At 44.9% G+C, this 17269-nt stretch overlaps 1 protein-coding gene across 1 annotated transcript in view; it reads right to left on the bottom strand.

Annotated features, from left to right (window-relative positions):
* NDUFA9 (NADH:ubiquinone oxidoreductase subunit A9) overlaps positions 1-15242 on the bottom strand; it is a 164243-nt gene extending 149001 nt beyond the window's left edge. The window contains exon 1 of the mRNA XM_069228426.1: positions 15147-15242. Within this exon, the coding sequence (XP_069084527.1) occupies positions 15147-15198 (52 nt within the window). The 5' untranslated portion in view covers positions 15199-15242. The remainder of the gene's footprint in view (positions 1-15146) is intronic.
* Between the last annotated feature and the right edge of the window lie 2027 nt (positions 15243-17269).

Raw genomic sequence — 17269 nt, 5'->3', positions numbered from 1 at the left:
ATACAGGGAGTTCACTAACGCGGCCTCAACCCCAAAGTCCAACAACATCAGTAACATGAATAACCAGGACAGGTAGAGTGTATCGTATTCAAGGTTTCCTGAAAGGCAAATAATCATACTTTTCAACTGGATTTATCTAGTCCAGGTTAGTGATCTTGCCCTTTAGCCCCATTATATTCCAACTCAGCAGGGTAAAGGGGACTCCTTGGGCTGACTTCCAAAGGATCCTTTGTAAGAATGTCATTGTACCGGGTGTAACAGTGTTACAAACTGCGGTAAAATAACTTGGTTTTCAACATAAGTTTTTGGCTGGGAGTCAGTCCACAGTGAAGACAGCGTCAGTAATTCCAAAGAGGAATGGAAAACTGAGCTCCGCAGGTATGTGGGGGCTTACTGTTCTCCCCTGATGTAGATGCTGTGGTGGAGAGAATTAAGAGGCTGAGTTTTGAAGGTGCGTAAGTCGCATCTGGGTTACTACGGTTAATAAAAGAGCTGCTACTTCACGGTATGCGCTAGATTCATCAGATGGTGGAGGGTACTGTGCTGAAACAGAGCTACCCACACATACTGAAGATGTAAAGTTAATAGCAGGTCGGCTTGGAGGAGGCACTGCAGGCAACCCTGATGTAGGCAGCAATAGACAGTTGCCAAGTCAGAGAAAAATGGACTGTTTGGGTTTTACCCCCTGGCAAAGGGGGACGCCTAGACTGACTAAGCAAGAATGCAATTTGTGAATTAATGTTTTTTACACTCTCAATTAAGGGAGAAAGCTATGCATGCAGAAGTTCTTTCATTTTTACACTGCATGCTTCCATAAACCGATCGATCCAGATCTGATCCATTTTGGGAACCTCCCTCCTGAGATCAAGACAGAGAGGGTTCTGACTGGTCTGTCCATGAGAACTGAATCCACAAATAGGGTTAGGCTAGTCTGGGTCATCAAATTAAGATGCTTGGATGGCATTTTCTGCTTACTACGCATTACAAGCCTTGTACTCCTTTTAGGTAACGAGGGGGAGGTGATACTTTTGCTTAATGCTAAAGAGGGTAGACCAATGGTTCCCACTAAAACGGCATCTGAAGCCGGCATGGCGGTGGCTGAAAAAAAGCTGTGTGCAAAAGTCTTGCCTACTAAATTATCAAGGGCTGCTCTATCGGAAAGTGCTGTGGTTATTGTGCCGCATTCAGCGAGAGCCTATTCTTAGCAGAAATTCAGTGCTCACCACCTCCATAGCTCTTTCAAGTATACGATCAACAGAAGTATACTGGTGTAGCGGGAGCTGGAAAGTCCCCCAAAGTTTTTTTCTTTCACATCAGGCCGGCAAATTGACCAATGAAGAAACGCCAGCACAGGGTGATTAAAAAGGCACTTACGGACAGCTACACAGTTCTGTAATGTCAAAACCAAGACAGGTGGCCCAACCCGGGCTCTGACGGGTGTGGACAGGCCTGCCCTTGACCCAGGACTGCCTGGGCACATCCTATGCTGCGGGGCAAACAAAGGCGTTATAGAGAGCTTGCAGTTGTATCCCTCCTCCTCGCCCTGCCACCTTGGGCAAGTGTCATGGGCATAAGAAGTGTGGGGGATGCAGGGGATGTATCTTCCCAGATTTTGGAGTGGAGGGAGGAAGGGGGGGCATCAAAAGGATTTCCCTTTCTCTTATCTGATTTGCAGGACCATTAGCGTGCAAAAGTTTGACCTATACTGGCCCTGCACTTGACCTGTGACCTGCTTCTAGCTACCTGCGACCAATCTGATGGTCAGAGCATATGGGTGACGTCACAAAGGCCACTCGCCATCTCTGCCCTTTTGTTGTGCTGCAGCACACAAGGAATTCTTTCACACCCTGCCGCCAACAGCCCACAGCTGCCTGCAGTCTGCATTTCTGAAATCAAAGGGAGAGAGGCCATTTGTTGATTGCTGTCTGAAATCCGGTCCTGCGGCCCCTTAACCTGAAGACAGCAGCAAGATTTGAATACGGTAATGAGGTTGAGGGAACTAAATAAAGTATCTCCCTTTCTTTTTAAATACAGTGCTGTGTTGCCGAGCATCTCTCTTTTTAAATACAGTATTGTTAATTCACTATAAGATATGAGCGGGGCAGGCCTTAGCGTGCTGGTGGAACACTGTGCGACAATGTTTGTTAGGGCCCCGTTTCTGTTGCAGTCTGTCTCACTGCCACCAGGGTCTCAACTGCCCCAGTGGTAGTTAGTGTCCCCGAGGTGACATCCGTGCTTGAAAGTAGCTTTAAAAGCACCTGCTGGGTGTTCCTTGCCCCCATCAGTTTTCAGGCAACAATAAAAATCTCAATCCTGTGATTAATGGTCTTCCTGGAGAGAGATTGAAGTTTTGAACAGTGGAAGTTTTGAGTCATCATAAAACAGTACTAGTGCACAGGGTTAATATGCCTGCTGCAAAGAACTTCTACATGCAGGTCACAAAGTGCATATCATGTGAATAGGTCTGTGGGTTACTGCTTTGGTCAGAGAGATCCTTTTGTCCCTTGCAGTTTATAAGTTAAAACCTAATATAGAACAGTGTGCAATCGACTGCCATCAAAGAGCTGCATACAAACTGCAAGGTATAGATTAGAATGTTATGATTGTTCCCCAGTTTTTCATTAACTTAATGTTGCAAAACTGGTTCATTTGAGTGAAAATCTATTCTTATTATTAAAGAGAACCCCCAACCATGGCGCTATGTTTTAAATTCTGAGTTTGCGCTTCTCCAGACAGGGCACTCTTAAACTAGTATGGATGACCTATGACTCCTACACCTTGTAGTCCTCTGTCTTATCTAACTTTTCCTACACACTGATTTACACACATATGATGACTGTCTCTGTGTAACGTCTGTGTGATGTAAAGTGCTCTGACACCCTACACTGGTATGAGGGACATACATCACGCATGCCTTAACCACTTCTGTGCCAGGTACATAATGGTTACGTCCACCAGCACAGTGCTTCTGTGCCGAGGATGTAACTATTACGTCCTCGCACATGAGCTCTGAGTGAGCACTGGTGCTCCCTCCGTGGGCTTAATAGGCAGGGATGGAAGGGGAAGGCATTCCCCTTTCTTCCCCGACCCCCCCCCCCAGTGACGTCTGATGATGTCAGATGACCTCATCAAAGGCCACCTGCCCATTGTGCTGGAAGCTCAGCTTCCAGTGCGATAGGATTGCTTTGCATTTCTCTTCTGATCATGTGATGGGGGCCTGAGAGGCTTCAAAGAGAAGGAAAGGAATTTCCTTCCCTCGGATTCATCCTGGACCCGCTTCTCACCATGACCAAACAAGTCAACGCCGTATCGTCTTCCTGCTTCCTCACTCTCCGCATGCTCCGAAAGATCTTCTGCTGGATCCCTGCCGACACCAGAAAAACTGTGACCCACGCCCTCGTCACAAGCCGCCTGGACTACGGAAACACCCTATAGGCAGGAACCACCACAAAACTCCAGAAACGTCTTCAGCGAATACAAAACGCCTCCGCTCGCCTCATCCTCGACATACCCCGCAACAGCCACATCTCCGCCCACCTGAGACACCTGCACTGGCTACCCGTCAACAAAAGGATCACCTTTAGGCTCCTCACCCACGCACACAAAGCCCTCCACAACAAGGGACCCGAATACCTCAACCGTCGCCTCAGTTTCTACACGCCCACCCGTCAACTTCGCTCCGCCAACCTCGCACTCGCCGCCGTCCCTCGCATCCACCGCACAACGGCAGGTGGGAAATCCTTCTCCTACCTGGCGGCCAAGACATGAAACTCCCTCCCCGCCAACCTCAGGACCACCCAGGACCACCTCGCATTCCGGAGGCAGCTCAAGACCTGGCTCTTCGAGCAGCAGTAACCCCCTCCCCTAGCACCTTGAGACCCTCACGGGTGAGTAGCGCGCTTTATAAATATTATTGATTGATTGATTGATTGAAGTCTCTCAGAGCATTTCAGCAGCCAGATCGTAAAGCGATCTGGATGCTGAAATGCGCACTAGACACCAGGGATTATTTCAAATAAGGAAATTGGCATAAGTAGAGGGACCCCTTGGGCAAGGGTCATCAGAAACCACTAGACACCAGGGATTATTTTTTATTTTTTTTTTTTTAAGGGAAATTAATGCAAGGGTCACTCGGGGGGGGAATTCATTTTAGGACATTGTTATTAGGCCGATCTCCCCCGGAAAGGAGGGAGGGGGGTAGGGAAAGGCAGAAACCTCTAGGTACCAAGGATCATTTTTTTTTTGTTTTTTTAGAGGTGGGGAGTGACGCCTTAGGCAAGGGTCGCTCCCCTGGGGGGCAACTTGTATTTAGGCCATTTCTGCCACCACTTGGAGGCAGATCGGCCTATTTTTATTAGGCAAATCTGCCTCCAAGAGGGGCAGAAACCACTAGACACCAGGGATATATTTTTGTTTATGTTAACATTTCTTTTTTTTATGTATGGGGAGCGACCCCTTAGGCAAGGGTCGCTCCTGGTGGGGGGGGGGAGGGGGAGGGGGGGAATTGTATTTAGACCATTTCTGCTCCCCTCCCTCGGGGGCAGATTGGCCGATTTTTGTTAGGCCGGGCAGAAACCACTAGACACCAGGGATCTTTATTTTTTTGCATCAATTTCACGCAAGGGTCATTCCCCTGTGGGGACAAATTTATTTTAGGCCCCCCTCGGGGGCAGATCGGACTATTTTTATGAGGCCGATCTGGGCAGAAACCACTTAGCACACAGGATTTTGTTTTGCGCCAATTTCACGCAAGGGGAGTGAGCCCTTAGGCAAGGGTTGCCCTGGAGGGGCAAATTTATTTTAGGAGATTTCTGCTCCCCTTGGGGGCAGATCGGCCTATTTCTATTAGGCGATCTGCCCCGGGGGCAGAAACCACTTAGGCACCAGAGATTGGTGTGTGTTTTCTTTGGGGGGGGGGGGGGGGGGGGGCAGCCCCTTGGGTAAGGGTCGCTCCCCATGGGAGCACATTACTATTGGCCATATCTGTCCCCCTTGGGGCAGATTGCCCTATTTTTGGAAGACCCATCTGCCCCAAGAGGAGGCAGAAAGCCCACCCAAGTCCAGGGAAGATTATTTTTTTTCAAAATAAGAGGGTGGGGGTGTGGCCATACCCCCACCCCAAATAAATGTGGCCAAAGTTGTTCTGCCCAGATGGGGCAATTACCCTGATCCACACTAGATGCCAGGGAAATAAAAAAAATTGTGGGGTGGTGGCTACCAACCAGTATGGGCCTGGTTATGCCCCCACCCCAACTGAAGGGGGTAACAGTGTTTCAGCTCTCCCCGGCACACTAAAACATCTTATCCCACTGCAAGCAAGAGGACATTTGATTATTTTGGTTTTACATTTGGGCCATGAGAGCTTGGCTAACTCTCAAAATCGTCCCACTTGGAATGGTGAGGGCTGCACTTTATGGACTTTGGGACGCTGCCATGCAGAAAAATCCACAAGACCTAGACACATCTGAAAACTAAACATCTGGGTGATTCCAGGGTGGTGTGTTTCACATGCACCCCGCAGCATTTTCTTACCCACAATGCTCTGCAAACCTTCAACTTTGCTGAAAATCAGACATTTTTCCCACATTTTTTAGATGGAACCTTCCAGAATCTGCAGGAATTCATAAAATTCCTACCACCCAGCATTGTCTCATCTATACTGATAAAAATTCTGCTGCACTCGTCAGCCTAAAAATCTTTATTCTCAAACTGCCCTTTTGGAACCTCTTTGGTTCCCCCTCAATTTCGACATGTTTTTGGCTCTTTCCTGTCACAAGCACTTAGCCCACCTACACAAGTGAGGAATAATTTTTACCAGGAGACTGAGGAGAACGTTGGGTGGTATGTCCCGGTACGGTGAGCCCACACAGAAATGTGGGAAAAATTAGTTTTTTTAGGTAAATTTGAGGTTTGTGGAGGATTCTGGGTAAGAAAACATTGGGGGATCCACGCAAGTCATACCTTCCTGGACTCCCTCGGGTGTTTGGTTTTCAAAAACATCTGGGTTTGGTAGCTTTCCCTAGATGGCTGCTGAGCCCAGGACCAAAAACAAAGGTGCCCCCTCAATAACAGGTAGTTTTGTATTTGATAATTTTGATGTGTCCAGATAGTGTTTTGGGGAATTTCCTTTCACAGGCAGTAGGCCTACCCACAAAAGTAAGGTACCATTTTTATCGGGAGACTTGGGGGAACGCTGGTTGGAAGGAAATGTGTGGCTCCTCTCACATTCCAGAACTTTCTGTCACCGAAATGTGAGTAAAAGGTGATTTGGCCAAATTTTGAGGTTTGCAAAGGATTCTGGATAACAGAACTTGGTGAGAGCCCCACAAGTCACCCCATCTTGGATTCCCCTAGGTGTCTAGTTTTCAAAAATGCGCAGGTTTCCTAGGTTTCCCCAGGTGCTGGCTGAGCTAGAGGCCACAATCCACAGCTAGGCACTTTGCAAAAAACAGCTCTGTTTTCTTTGGGAAAATGTGATGTGTCCACATTGTGTTTTGGGGCATTTCCTGTCATGGGCGCTAGGCTTACAATTGAGGTACCATTTTTAATCGGGAGACTTGAGGGAATGCTGGGTGGAAGGAAATTTGTGGCTCCTCTCTGATTCCAGAACTTTTGGTCACCGAAATGAGAGGAAAAAGTGTTTTTTTTGGCCAAAATTTGAGGTTTGCAAAGGATTATGGGTAGCAAAACCTAGCCAGAGCCCCACAAGTCACCCCATTTTGGATTCCCCTAGGAGTCTTGTTTTAAAAGATGCGCAGGTTTGGTAGGTTTCCTTAGGTGTCGGCTGAGCTAGAGGCCAAACTCTACAGCTAGGCACTTTGCAAAAAACATGTCAGATTTCAATGTAAGTGTAATGTGTCCATGTTGTGTTTCCTGTTGCGAGCATTAGGCCTACCCACGCAAGTGAGGTACCATTTTTATCGGGAGACTTAGGGGAACACAGAATAGCAAAACAAGTGACATTGCCCCTTGTCTCTCTCTACAATTTTTCCTTCCAAATGTAACACCGTGTGTAAAAAAGACGTCTATTTGAGAAATACCCTGTAATTCACATGCTAGTATCGGCACCCCGGAATTCAGAGAAGTGCAAATAACCACTGCTTCTCACTACCTTATCTTCTGCCCTTTTTGGAAATACAAAGGTTTTCTTGATACCTATTTCTCACTTTTTATATTTCACCAAATTAATTGCTGTATGCCCAGTAAACAATGAAAACCCGTTGCAAGGTGCATCTCCTTTATTGGCTCTAGGTACCTAGAGTTCTTGATGAACTTACAAGCCCTGTATATCCCGCAACCAGAAGACTCTAGCGGACGTAACGGTATCGCAGGAAAAAGTTAGAGTAAAACGTGGAGAAAAATGGCTGTTTTTTTCACCTCAATTTCAATATTTTTTTATTTCAGCTGTTATTTTGGGAAGGAAACACTTGTAGGATCTACACAAATTACCCCTTGCTGAATTCAGAATTGGGTCTACTTTCCAGAGATGTTTAGATGTTTAGTGTTTCGCACCCATTTCTATCATTAACTGGAAGGAGTCTGAAAGAATAAAAAATTGTAAAAATGGGGTATGTCCCAGTAAAATGCCAGAATTTTATTGAAAAATATGGTTTTCTGATTCAAATCTGCCTGTTCCTGAAAGCTGGGAAGATGGTGATTTTAGCACTGCAAAACCTTTGTTGATGCAATTTTCAGGAAAAAAAACCACAAGCCTTCTTCTGCAGCCCTTTTTTCCCCATTATTTTTGTTAAAAACTACATTTTCGCTGTATTTTGGCTAATTTCTTGGTCTCCTCCAGGGGAAGCCACAAACTCTGGGTACCTCTAGAATCCCTAAGATGTTGGGAAAAAAGAAAGCAAATTTGGAGTGAATAGCTTATGTGGACAAAACGTTATGAGGGCCTAAGCGCAAACTGCCCCAAACAGCCAAAAAAGGCTTGGCACAGGAGGGAAAAAGGCCTGGCAGCGAAGGGGTTAACAATGCGGTCTCAACAATGACTGCATCTTTATCACGCATGCCTTTACATGCATGGTAAATTCTTCCCGCCCTGTCCTCTTAGACCTGATACCATACTCCACCCTGCCCAAGCACTTAAAACTGCCCGTTCCACCCTGACCTCTCCACTCCTGTCCTGAACACTAAAACCTACCCCGCCCTGCCCTAAAAACTACACGACACCCCTGCCCTGAATTCTAAAACCTACTGCCTGTCCTAAAAACCATCCTGACTCCCGCCCCTTCCCCAAACTTTAAAACCTACCCCGCCCTGTCCTAAAAACTACCTGAGCTCCCCGTACTGTACGCTAAAATCTACCCTGCACTGCCCTAAGATCTACCCTGACCCCCGTCCCTGCCCTGAACCCTAAAACCTACCCAGTGTCCTAAAAACTACCTGACCCCCTGCCCTGACACTAAACACATATCCCCCCTGCACTATAAACTACCTGATCTCAACGTCCTGTTCCCTAAAACCTATCCTGCACTGCCCCCAAAAACCACCCTGACCACTACCCCCGCCCTGAACCCTAAAACCTAACCCACCCTGTCCTACAAACTACCCACCCCCACCCTGTACACTAAAACCTACCCCACCCTGTTTAAAAAATCATCCCGACGCCCCCGGCCTGAATCATGAAACCTACACTGTCCTAAAAACTACCCGCCCCACCCTGAACCCTAAAACATGCCCTGCCCTGTCCTTAAAACTACCTGACCCCCTGCCATGAACCCTAAAACCTACTCCACTGTGTCCTAAAAACTACCTGAAACCCTGCCCTGAACCCTAAAACCTACAACGGCCTGCCCTAAAAACTACCTGACCTTCCCGTCCTGTACCCAAAAACCTACCCTGCACTGCCCTAAAAACTACCCTGACCCCCTGCCCTGAACCCTAAAACCTAACCCGCCCTGCCCTAAAAACTACCCGCTGTACCCTAAAACCTACCCCACCCTGTTCTAAAAATGAACCTGATGCCCCCGGCCTGAATCCTAAAACCTACCCTGTCCTAAAAATTACCCCGCCCTGAACCCTAAAACCTACTCCGTCCTGTCCTAAACACTACCTGACCCCCTGCCCTGAACCCTAAAACCTACCCCAGCCTGTCCTAAAAACTACCCGACCTCCCTGTCCTGTACCCAAAAACCTGCCCTGCACCACCCTAAAAACTACCCTGACCCCTTCCCCCACCCTGAACCCTAAAACCTACCCCACCCTGTCCTAAAACTACCCTAACCTTGCACCCCAAACACAGCCCCACTTACCTCTCTCCTCTGCCTTCTGCTCCTTCCGGTTCCACTGAGACAGCTAGACAGCTCTCTGCTGTAACCATGCATTTACAGTCAGTGGCAATGTGGCTGGTACACTGCCTTAGACCTTACACAAGTCCCAGCCCTCTCAGAAAGAACAGGGATTGATAAAAAAAAAAGAAAAAAAAAGGGGCACACAGACTCTGGCACAACAAAGGACTTCACCAGTGGCACAGGGTGCCTCTTGATGCATTCTTTTTTGAGTGATGCACAGTTAGTCTGGCTTGCCAGGGCTGTCACTAACCTCTCAACCCTCACCTCTCTCTAAATATATATGAAAATATGGCCAGGAACTGCTGAGGCCTCCCTCTTCTCTCCCACGTGTCTTTTTAGTCAATAGAACACACTTCTTGCGTTAGGGGGTTGTAAAACCCCAGCTGTATTTTATTTGCGAAGCAGCAAATTAAAATCAATCATCATTTAAAACATTTATACGCAGTCACCCCATCATATTTATAGCTTAATTTACATGTGTAGATGTCTAGCCTTAACAGAGGTGCTAATACATCTAATTTCCTAATATTATCTAAATTCAGTTGCTGCGTATTCACTTCAGTGACTGTGGATGAGATAATGACTGGTTCCGATGGTGAGTTCCAGGTCTGGATGCACTCCTCTGGCTATGTGGCCCTGGGGTAGGTCTCTCCATATGGGAGAACTCCCCTCGCAACCCTTTTTGATGCAAACTTTCTGCAGGGGGCACGCCTACCCACCAGGATTCCTACCCGGGTGCCCACTCCACCCCTCAGGCTTGCACCACCCAAGGGCAAATTCTAGCTTTGTGCCCACTGCGCAGGCGCTAGTGGTTGGCCCTAGAGGCCAAATGCCAGCGATCGTTTGCAACTCCCACGACCCTGGATGTTGCCTTCGATTCCCTGCCAGCACACCGTGGAGGGTTCTGTGAACTTGGTGTCCTGCTCGGGTAAGAAAGGTAAGCTGAATTGCCCCACCAATCATGATCTCACCCTATCTTAAAATACATAAAAATTAAAAATACAATAAAATACGACACAAAGCATACTTTCATCTCACCCGCACCCACCTCAGTGACTTCAGATGAGATAATGACTGGCCCCGATGGTGAGCTCCAGGCCTGGATCCACCCCTCTGGCTATGTGGCCCTGGGGTAGGTCCCTCCATATGGGAGAGCTCCCCCTGCAACCCTTTTGGGTGCAAACTTTGTGCAGGGGACCCTCCTGCCTGCCAGGATACTTATCTTAGGTGCCCCTCCACCCCTCAGACTCCCACCCCCCAAGGGCAAATGATATATTTGTGCCCACTGCGCATACACTAGTGTTTGGCCTTCTTTTCTGAAGTGTGCCACAATTTAATATCTGAGCAGGACCATCTTTGTGCCTCCCTTGAGTAACCAGCGCCTCTTCCAACTCCAAGTCCACAGACTGAGCTACGGCTCACCTGAACTATTACCTGGTGGTAAGTCTCCAGCGTCCCTGAGCAGAAGGAAACACAGTGTCGCCAGCCACCAAAACCCAGCATTCAGCCAGACCAACAACCTACAGTCAGTGAGTGGATCAAGATAAATTGCAAAAAGGCCCACTGCTACTACTACCGCTTCCAATAAGTAAGTGCACTACTGAGTTGTCTAGTGTAAAAAATGAATATTTTTTGCCCAATCTGTTTGGATACTTTTTTAGTCAAATTATGATGATACGCTTTTTTTTTCAGAATTTCCTCATTTGTGCATTTTCTCTTTCTATGCGGAGTACGGAACAATTCTATAGCACTATACTTGTATTACTGTGACCAAAATCAAACGCCTTACAATGTCATATGGTGTTCCCCAATAGATTCCTTTTTGCCACAAGTAGAAAAATACTTCACTTTTGGAGACCTGCTTGATCGCACTATTTGTCATGTTCAGCTAAAGGAACTTTCAGGTAAGGTCCTCTGCCATTGTTAAGTATATGCTGGAGTGTTATATGTATTATATGTATTGCTGAAACAATCTAGTCAGGTATATTGCTGAGTAGAATTGCTGTGAAAACCTAACGGTGTTTTAAAGCAGATGGATAGACCTTCTTGGAAGCCTTTGCACATTCTAGCATCACTTCCCCTCACTGTCGGGCAACACTGGGAGAGGATCCTTATGCTGGAGGCAGGCTTTGCTCCTAACAATTCCGGTGTTAATTACATGGACAGATACACACAAAAGTCTGTTTGCAATTTTTAAACTGCAGCTAATTAATCTGAATGTTCCCAAATTGCAACTACTACAAACATATCTTTTCTTTTTTTTCCTAGAACGGTCATCCGGAAATTCTTTGTAAAGAAACGGGCAAGTGAAGTGACCCTATATTCAGACTTCTCAGAAACTAATATAATTCATTGCAATGATATGCCGGATCTGCAGTCTACAAGTCAATATGGAGTTAGGGTGGCCGATTTAGATTAGTGATTACACCCCAGTCCAAGGAACATTTTGTGAAGTTGTCACTTCCTCGGATGAATCAAGCAATAGTTCTTCTGCAACAGCCACCAGTCTTCAGCATAATGAGGAAACACTTGGAAGCACAGTGGCACCAAACCAACCGCATGAGTGCACAATGCCTGTTCAAATAATTGAAACACAGTCACAGGCTAAGAAAAACCATATTCTGCATTTTCAAGGAAGGTGGTTCCAGGATTTCCCCTGGCTACATTACAGCGACAGAGTGGCAGGGGTACTTTGCTTTCACTGTGCAAAAGCTAAATCGCTGAAATTAACAGCACTTTCCAAGAACGCAGAGGAAGCATTCTGGAGCACTGTTTTTATCAACTGGAAGAAGGCCATAGAAAGGTTTAAAAAGCACCAGAGCAGTTATGCTCATTCTTATGCACTGAGCTAATTAGCACTCTATAGAGGGTGCCAATCAATCAATCAACAGTTATCACAGCAAATCCAACAACAACAAAAAGAAGCCTGGCTTTGTCTTAACAAAATCATTCATACCATTGCTTTTATCGCAAAGCAAGGCCATGCACTTCGAGGTCATGATGACAGCGATGGGAATTTCCGTCAGTTTCTTAGAGCACGAGCAGAGGATGTACCTTCTTTAAAACAGTAGATCACAGCAAATTGAGCACAATATCTCAGCCCGGACATCCAAAATGAGGTCCTCCGGTTATTATTCCAAGCAGTTTTGCATCAGATTCATAAGAGTATTGGTGACAATCCACATACAGTAATTGTTGATCACACAGGATATATCTGGTCAGGAAAAAGAAAGCTTTTGTTTTCGTTGCACTGACTAAGATCTGTACCCTCATAAGCATTTTATTGGACTGTATCAGGCAGATAATACCACTGGTACTGCAACAATTGTTAAAGATGTTTAATGCCGCCATGGTCTTTCTCTGTCAAAGTTGAAAGCAACACACGATGGTGCAGCAAATATGGCAGGGAAATACCATGGTGCACAAGCATTAATACACCAAGAACAACCTCTTGCTCTTTATGTTCATTGTGGGGCACATTGTACAAATCTGGATGCAGGCTACAGCACATAAATGTTCCACAATGGAAGATGCACTGCTTTATGTCCAAGAACTTGGATATCTGTTTGGTCAATCTTTGGAATGACGTACACTATTTTCAGACCTCATCAAGCACACCACTGAAGGCCCTACAAATGTGTTAAAAATAAAGCCACTGTGTCCAACACACCGGACGGTCCATGTAAAAGCTATACAAAAAGTAATGGATAATTATGAACCTATTCTGGAAAGCCTAGAACAATTATCAACATCCAAGTCCAGTGGTGATGTGTCTGCTCGTGGTTTGCTTGCGCACATTCAGAGAGGAACAAATGTCCTAGGTCTTCAGATTGCTCTCCAAGTACTGTAGCTTCTGGAATGTTTGAATATTGCCATGCAAGGCAGCCAGCAAACTATATCTGGGCTTCTGACTGCTGTGAATGTAGGAAAAAGTGCTATACCGAAGCTTCGTAGTGATGAGTCGTTCAACACTAACCACACGACTGCTAAGTTCCATCTTAATGCCATTGAAGTGCCACGACCGCTAAGAATCCCTAAACGAATAGATGGAGCAGCAGAAAGTTTTCATCCTTTAATCGTGGGGGACTACTATCGCCCTCAGTACTTTGAACTTCTGGATACATTTTCTGTTCATCTCACTCAGCATTTTGATCAGGAAGACATCCAAACATATGAAAAACTTGAACGGGTGCTTTTAACAGGCATAGACATGGACTCTATTGCCCAGTACAAAGAAATTGAACCTTTGCTGCTCAAAGATCAATTAAATATATTATCTAGTATGTTTAAGTACTCTTCAGGCCCAGAACTGGAAGACACACTCAGTAAAATGCTTCCAAGAGAAAGCTTTCCTTTCACAGGTTGAGAAGCTAATGCAGATTCTTTTAATCATTCCAGTATTTTCTTGTGAGGCTGAGAGAAGCTTCAGTGGGGTCCGCCGACTGAAAACTTGGCTAAGATCAACTATGTCCCAGAAAACACTGAATCAAGTTGCCATATGCAATATACATAAAGAGATGATCGACTTGATTGACCAACAGACAACAGTGAAACAATTTGTCCTCCACAGAGAACAGCACAAGAAATTATTTGGCTTTTCAAATTCAAGTTCAGAACTTTATTATAGATACCTGCCGCAAGAAAAAAATTATTTCTAATTAGGCCAATTGCATGTTGAGGTTTGGGAATCTCACCAAGAGCATTTAGTTGATTGTTCCTTTTTTTGTCCCACCTTTGTTTGCCTGGTGCATGAAGATGCGAGATTCATAAACATGTTTTTTTTTTGCATTTGGTCCAATTACTTTGTGAATGTAAATAACAATAAAGCATACTTGCAAACTGTGACTACATGCATGCCTTTCTCAATATTTCACTTCAAAACTATGCAATTGTATTAGTTTACCCAGGTGTTCTCACACAATGGGCGATTTGTATAGGGTCACTTGAAAGTCCTCAAGGTTGTCCCTGCCCCCTCCCCCCTGTTTTATGCTTTTTTTTGGTCTGTTTGCTACTTTAAACCTTGTTCGGGGAAAACTATGTGTGCTCGTGACATGCATGAGGTGCATATAATGCGCTTCATGGTAAGGTACAATGCGCACGAAAGACCGTTTGTTGTTCGGTTGTAGTGCTGTGTTGGGTGTGGCCTTTACTCCTTGAAGTCTCATTTGTGAACTTATTGGTGGAATAAATTGTTCGGATTCACTTGTGTGTGGTTTCTTTCCTCTTCTCACATAAACTCTACCCGGTACTGTTAACCTTGCCATTAAAGTACTTGCAGTTTTACATTCCTTGACATGAATTTACTACTTCAGGTACAATAACGCAAACGCTAAAACGAGGTATTGTGTAGAACTCTTAAGTGCCCTAGGTCCATGCGTTAAGAGCTCATATAGTCCAGAATTTTGCTTTACATTCGAGGATGTGTAGACGATCAGCACTACAAGTCCTGAAAAGCAGGAATGGATAACCTACTCACGCACTAACCTGAGAAGCTTCACAGCTCTGCTGATGGGCTTCTCACGCTCTGCAAATAACAAACGTGATCTCTTAATTGTAACTCATACCCGACACCCGATTTTAGGCGGCCTGGCCATTAACTCGCGAACAGAGAAGCAACACTAGTGGGAGCCGTGCCGCTGTTGTTCAGAGGTCAAGCGCGCTCCCAAACAGTGTTGTGTGAGTTATCTGAGAAAGTTCAATGGGGGATAGGAGGGTTAGCTTGCAGATCCTTGAAAACACCCAGTGACAGCAAAATGATCTAATTGTGCTTGCATCACTTTCGCGGAACATAGAACAGGTAACACGTTTAACTTCCGAGACTTGCAGCTCTCATCCTCCGTGACCTACCTGATATGTGTAGGGCACGGGTAGCCCTGAAGCGGACGGACACCAACGCCATCTTCCCCCGGCCCAGAATGCACTGCAAGGACTAGAGCGGACAGATTGATTGCTCTGCTAGTTTTACATTCGGAGACAGACCTTGTGCCTTTGTCGTCAGTAGCGGCCATGTTTGAGTGGCTAAAACGTACTAAATTCAAGCAGAAAAGTAATAGTAAGTGTCTTACTTCACTCAAAATCTTAATTTGTCTGGTTTCTTTCCTCATGTATTCAGAAGAAAAACACATTGTCAATTTAAAAGGACTAAAACTGATGTTTTTTATTCGACCTTCTGATAAATGTATGTTGCTGAAAGTCATCCATTTCTGTTTTGTGATGGGCCCAGTGTGAGCATACATATTTTTCTTCACACTAAACAGGTCAACACAAGGACTAACATCCATGTATAAGTGTCTCACCGCTCTTGTGCCCACTGCTCTAGCGTACCCGACGTCTTCCCCTACCTAGCCATCATACTTATCTTGCTTCAGTTGCATACTGGGTTCACCAACACTCGTATTTTTTTGGTTTGTCCCGCATTTGAGAATCCCCTCTGTTTTCTACCTTCACTGAGCCGGTGCAGGACTCCAAATATCTTAATTTTTGGTGTTCACGGTTAGCAAACATGACGCTTGAAATTGTCTGGCAATATTTCAGCCTTATGTGAGCTGCGAAAGGTAGAGGGCGAGCTAACAAATTAATAGGGGGAGCCGAGCCGTGCTCGAGCAGAGCCTTGAAAATGTTTGCTATATAAATTATCCAACGAACATCATGTAAACTATTATAAAGTCCATTCAAAACGAATTTTTTTTAATTTCTTTAGCGCCGAAGCTGTGTGTTTTTTACTTCAATTCATAAAGCTTTATTCGGCACATATAAATGACCATGAAAGCATGAACAAAGAAGAAAAAAAAGACAACAGTACATATTTACAAAGACATTGCAATTAAAACTTACAGTTATCAATTATAGTTAATGGCTCATTGAGTAATACATATGGTCATTCATAAATATATAAAATGAATAATAAAATACATTAAAAACTCATACTTTTCCTGGAATTGATGCACTGATTTAAAAAGGTGGCAGTATAAAAACAAATATCTGCCGATTGCAGATTAAAAATTAAAGCCATGGCATGTTTAACTGTACGTGTTCCGTATTTAACATACAGAGGTTTCAAAAATACTATACGAAAACATGTATACAGTTTACAGAACAGCAGAAGGTGCACAGTGCCCTGTGTAGATACATTATCGCACCTACATTTCCCAATCGGGTGTTTCTTAATATTTGGATGGGCTACTAAACAATGTGCCATCCCAAATCTTAGTCTGGTTAGCTCAAATTTATGACAATTCCTAGTCACCGTAGTTAGGTAAAAAGGAAAACCCTCCATTAGATTGTATCTATTATAAAAAATGACGGAGGACAATGATCCGGCTATGGTTGCTCGTTTCCTTTCTGCATAAATTAGAAATATACTTTTCATTTCTGCTTTGGAGATCGTGGTTGCTGCACTAGGATTATTTAAAATATTCAGATTAAAAATGTCTGAAAAACAGACAACAACATATTTAACCCAGGGAATATCTCGATATTTATCCAAACGTAAGCAATCCTCAACAATAGTTCTGTTAAGTAGCTTCTCATCGCCAAGCCAAAAAGACCGCCAGATCATCAATGGTCTAAGTGATATCAGATCAGTTAAATAATTAATGGCTAATTCGCGGTGGCTTAATTCAGTTGAGGCAGAGATGGGCAAAAACAGGAGCTTTTTAAAAAACATATTTTCCTCCAACTGTAAGTTATAGGTACAGCTATAACCCCATACTCCTGCCCCATACAGAGCAATAGTCACACATCTAGCTTGGTAAATCTTGAGCATATCCCTGGTTCGACGATCCCCAACTTTTGCAGCAAATCTATAAATACCATAAGCATTTTTTGCCATTTTATTCCGGATGTTATTAAATTCATTGTTCCATTTCCTGTCGTTAGAGAAGGTAATACCTAGGTAACAAAATTTATCCACCTGTTGCACCTTTTCGCCGTCTATAAAAAAGGCATTTAACGTTTTGGCTTTAGCTCCG

The sequence above is a fragment of the Pleurodeles waltl genome, chromosome 4_1 (genome assembly GCF_031143425.1).
Source record: "Pleurodeles waltl isolate 20211129_DDA chromosome 4_1, aPleWal1.hap1.20221129, whole genome shotgun sequence".
Lineage (NCBI taxonomy): Eukaryota > Metazoa > Chordata > Amphibia > Caudata > Salamandridae > Pleurodeles > Pleurodeles waltl.
This window is presented reverse-complemented; position numbering and strand designations above follow the sequence as displayed.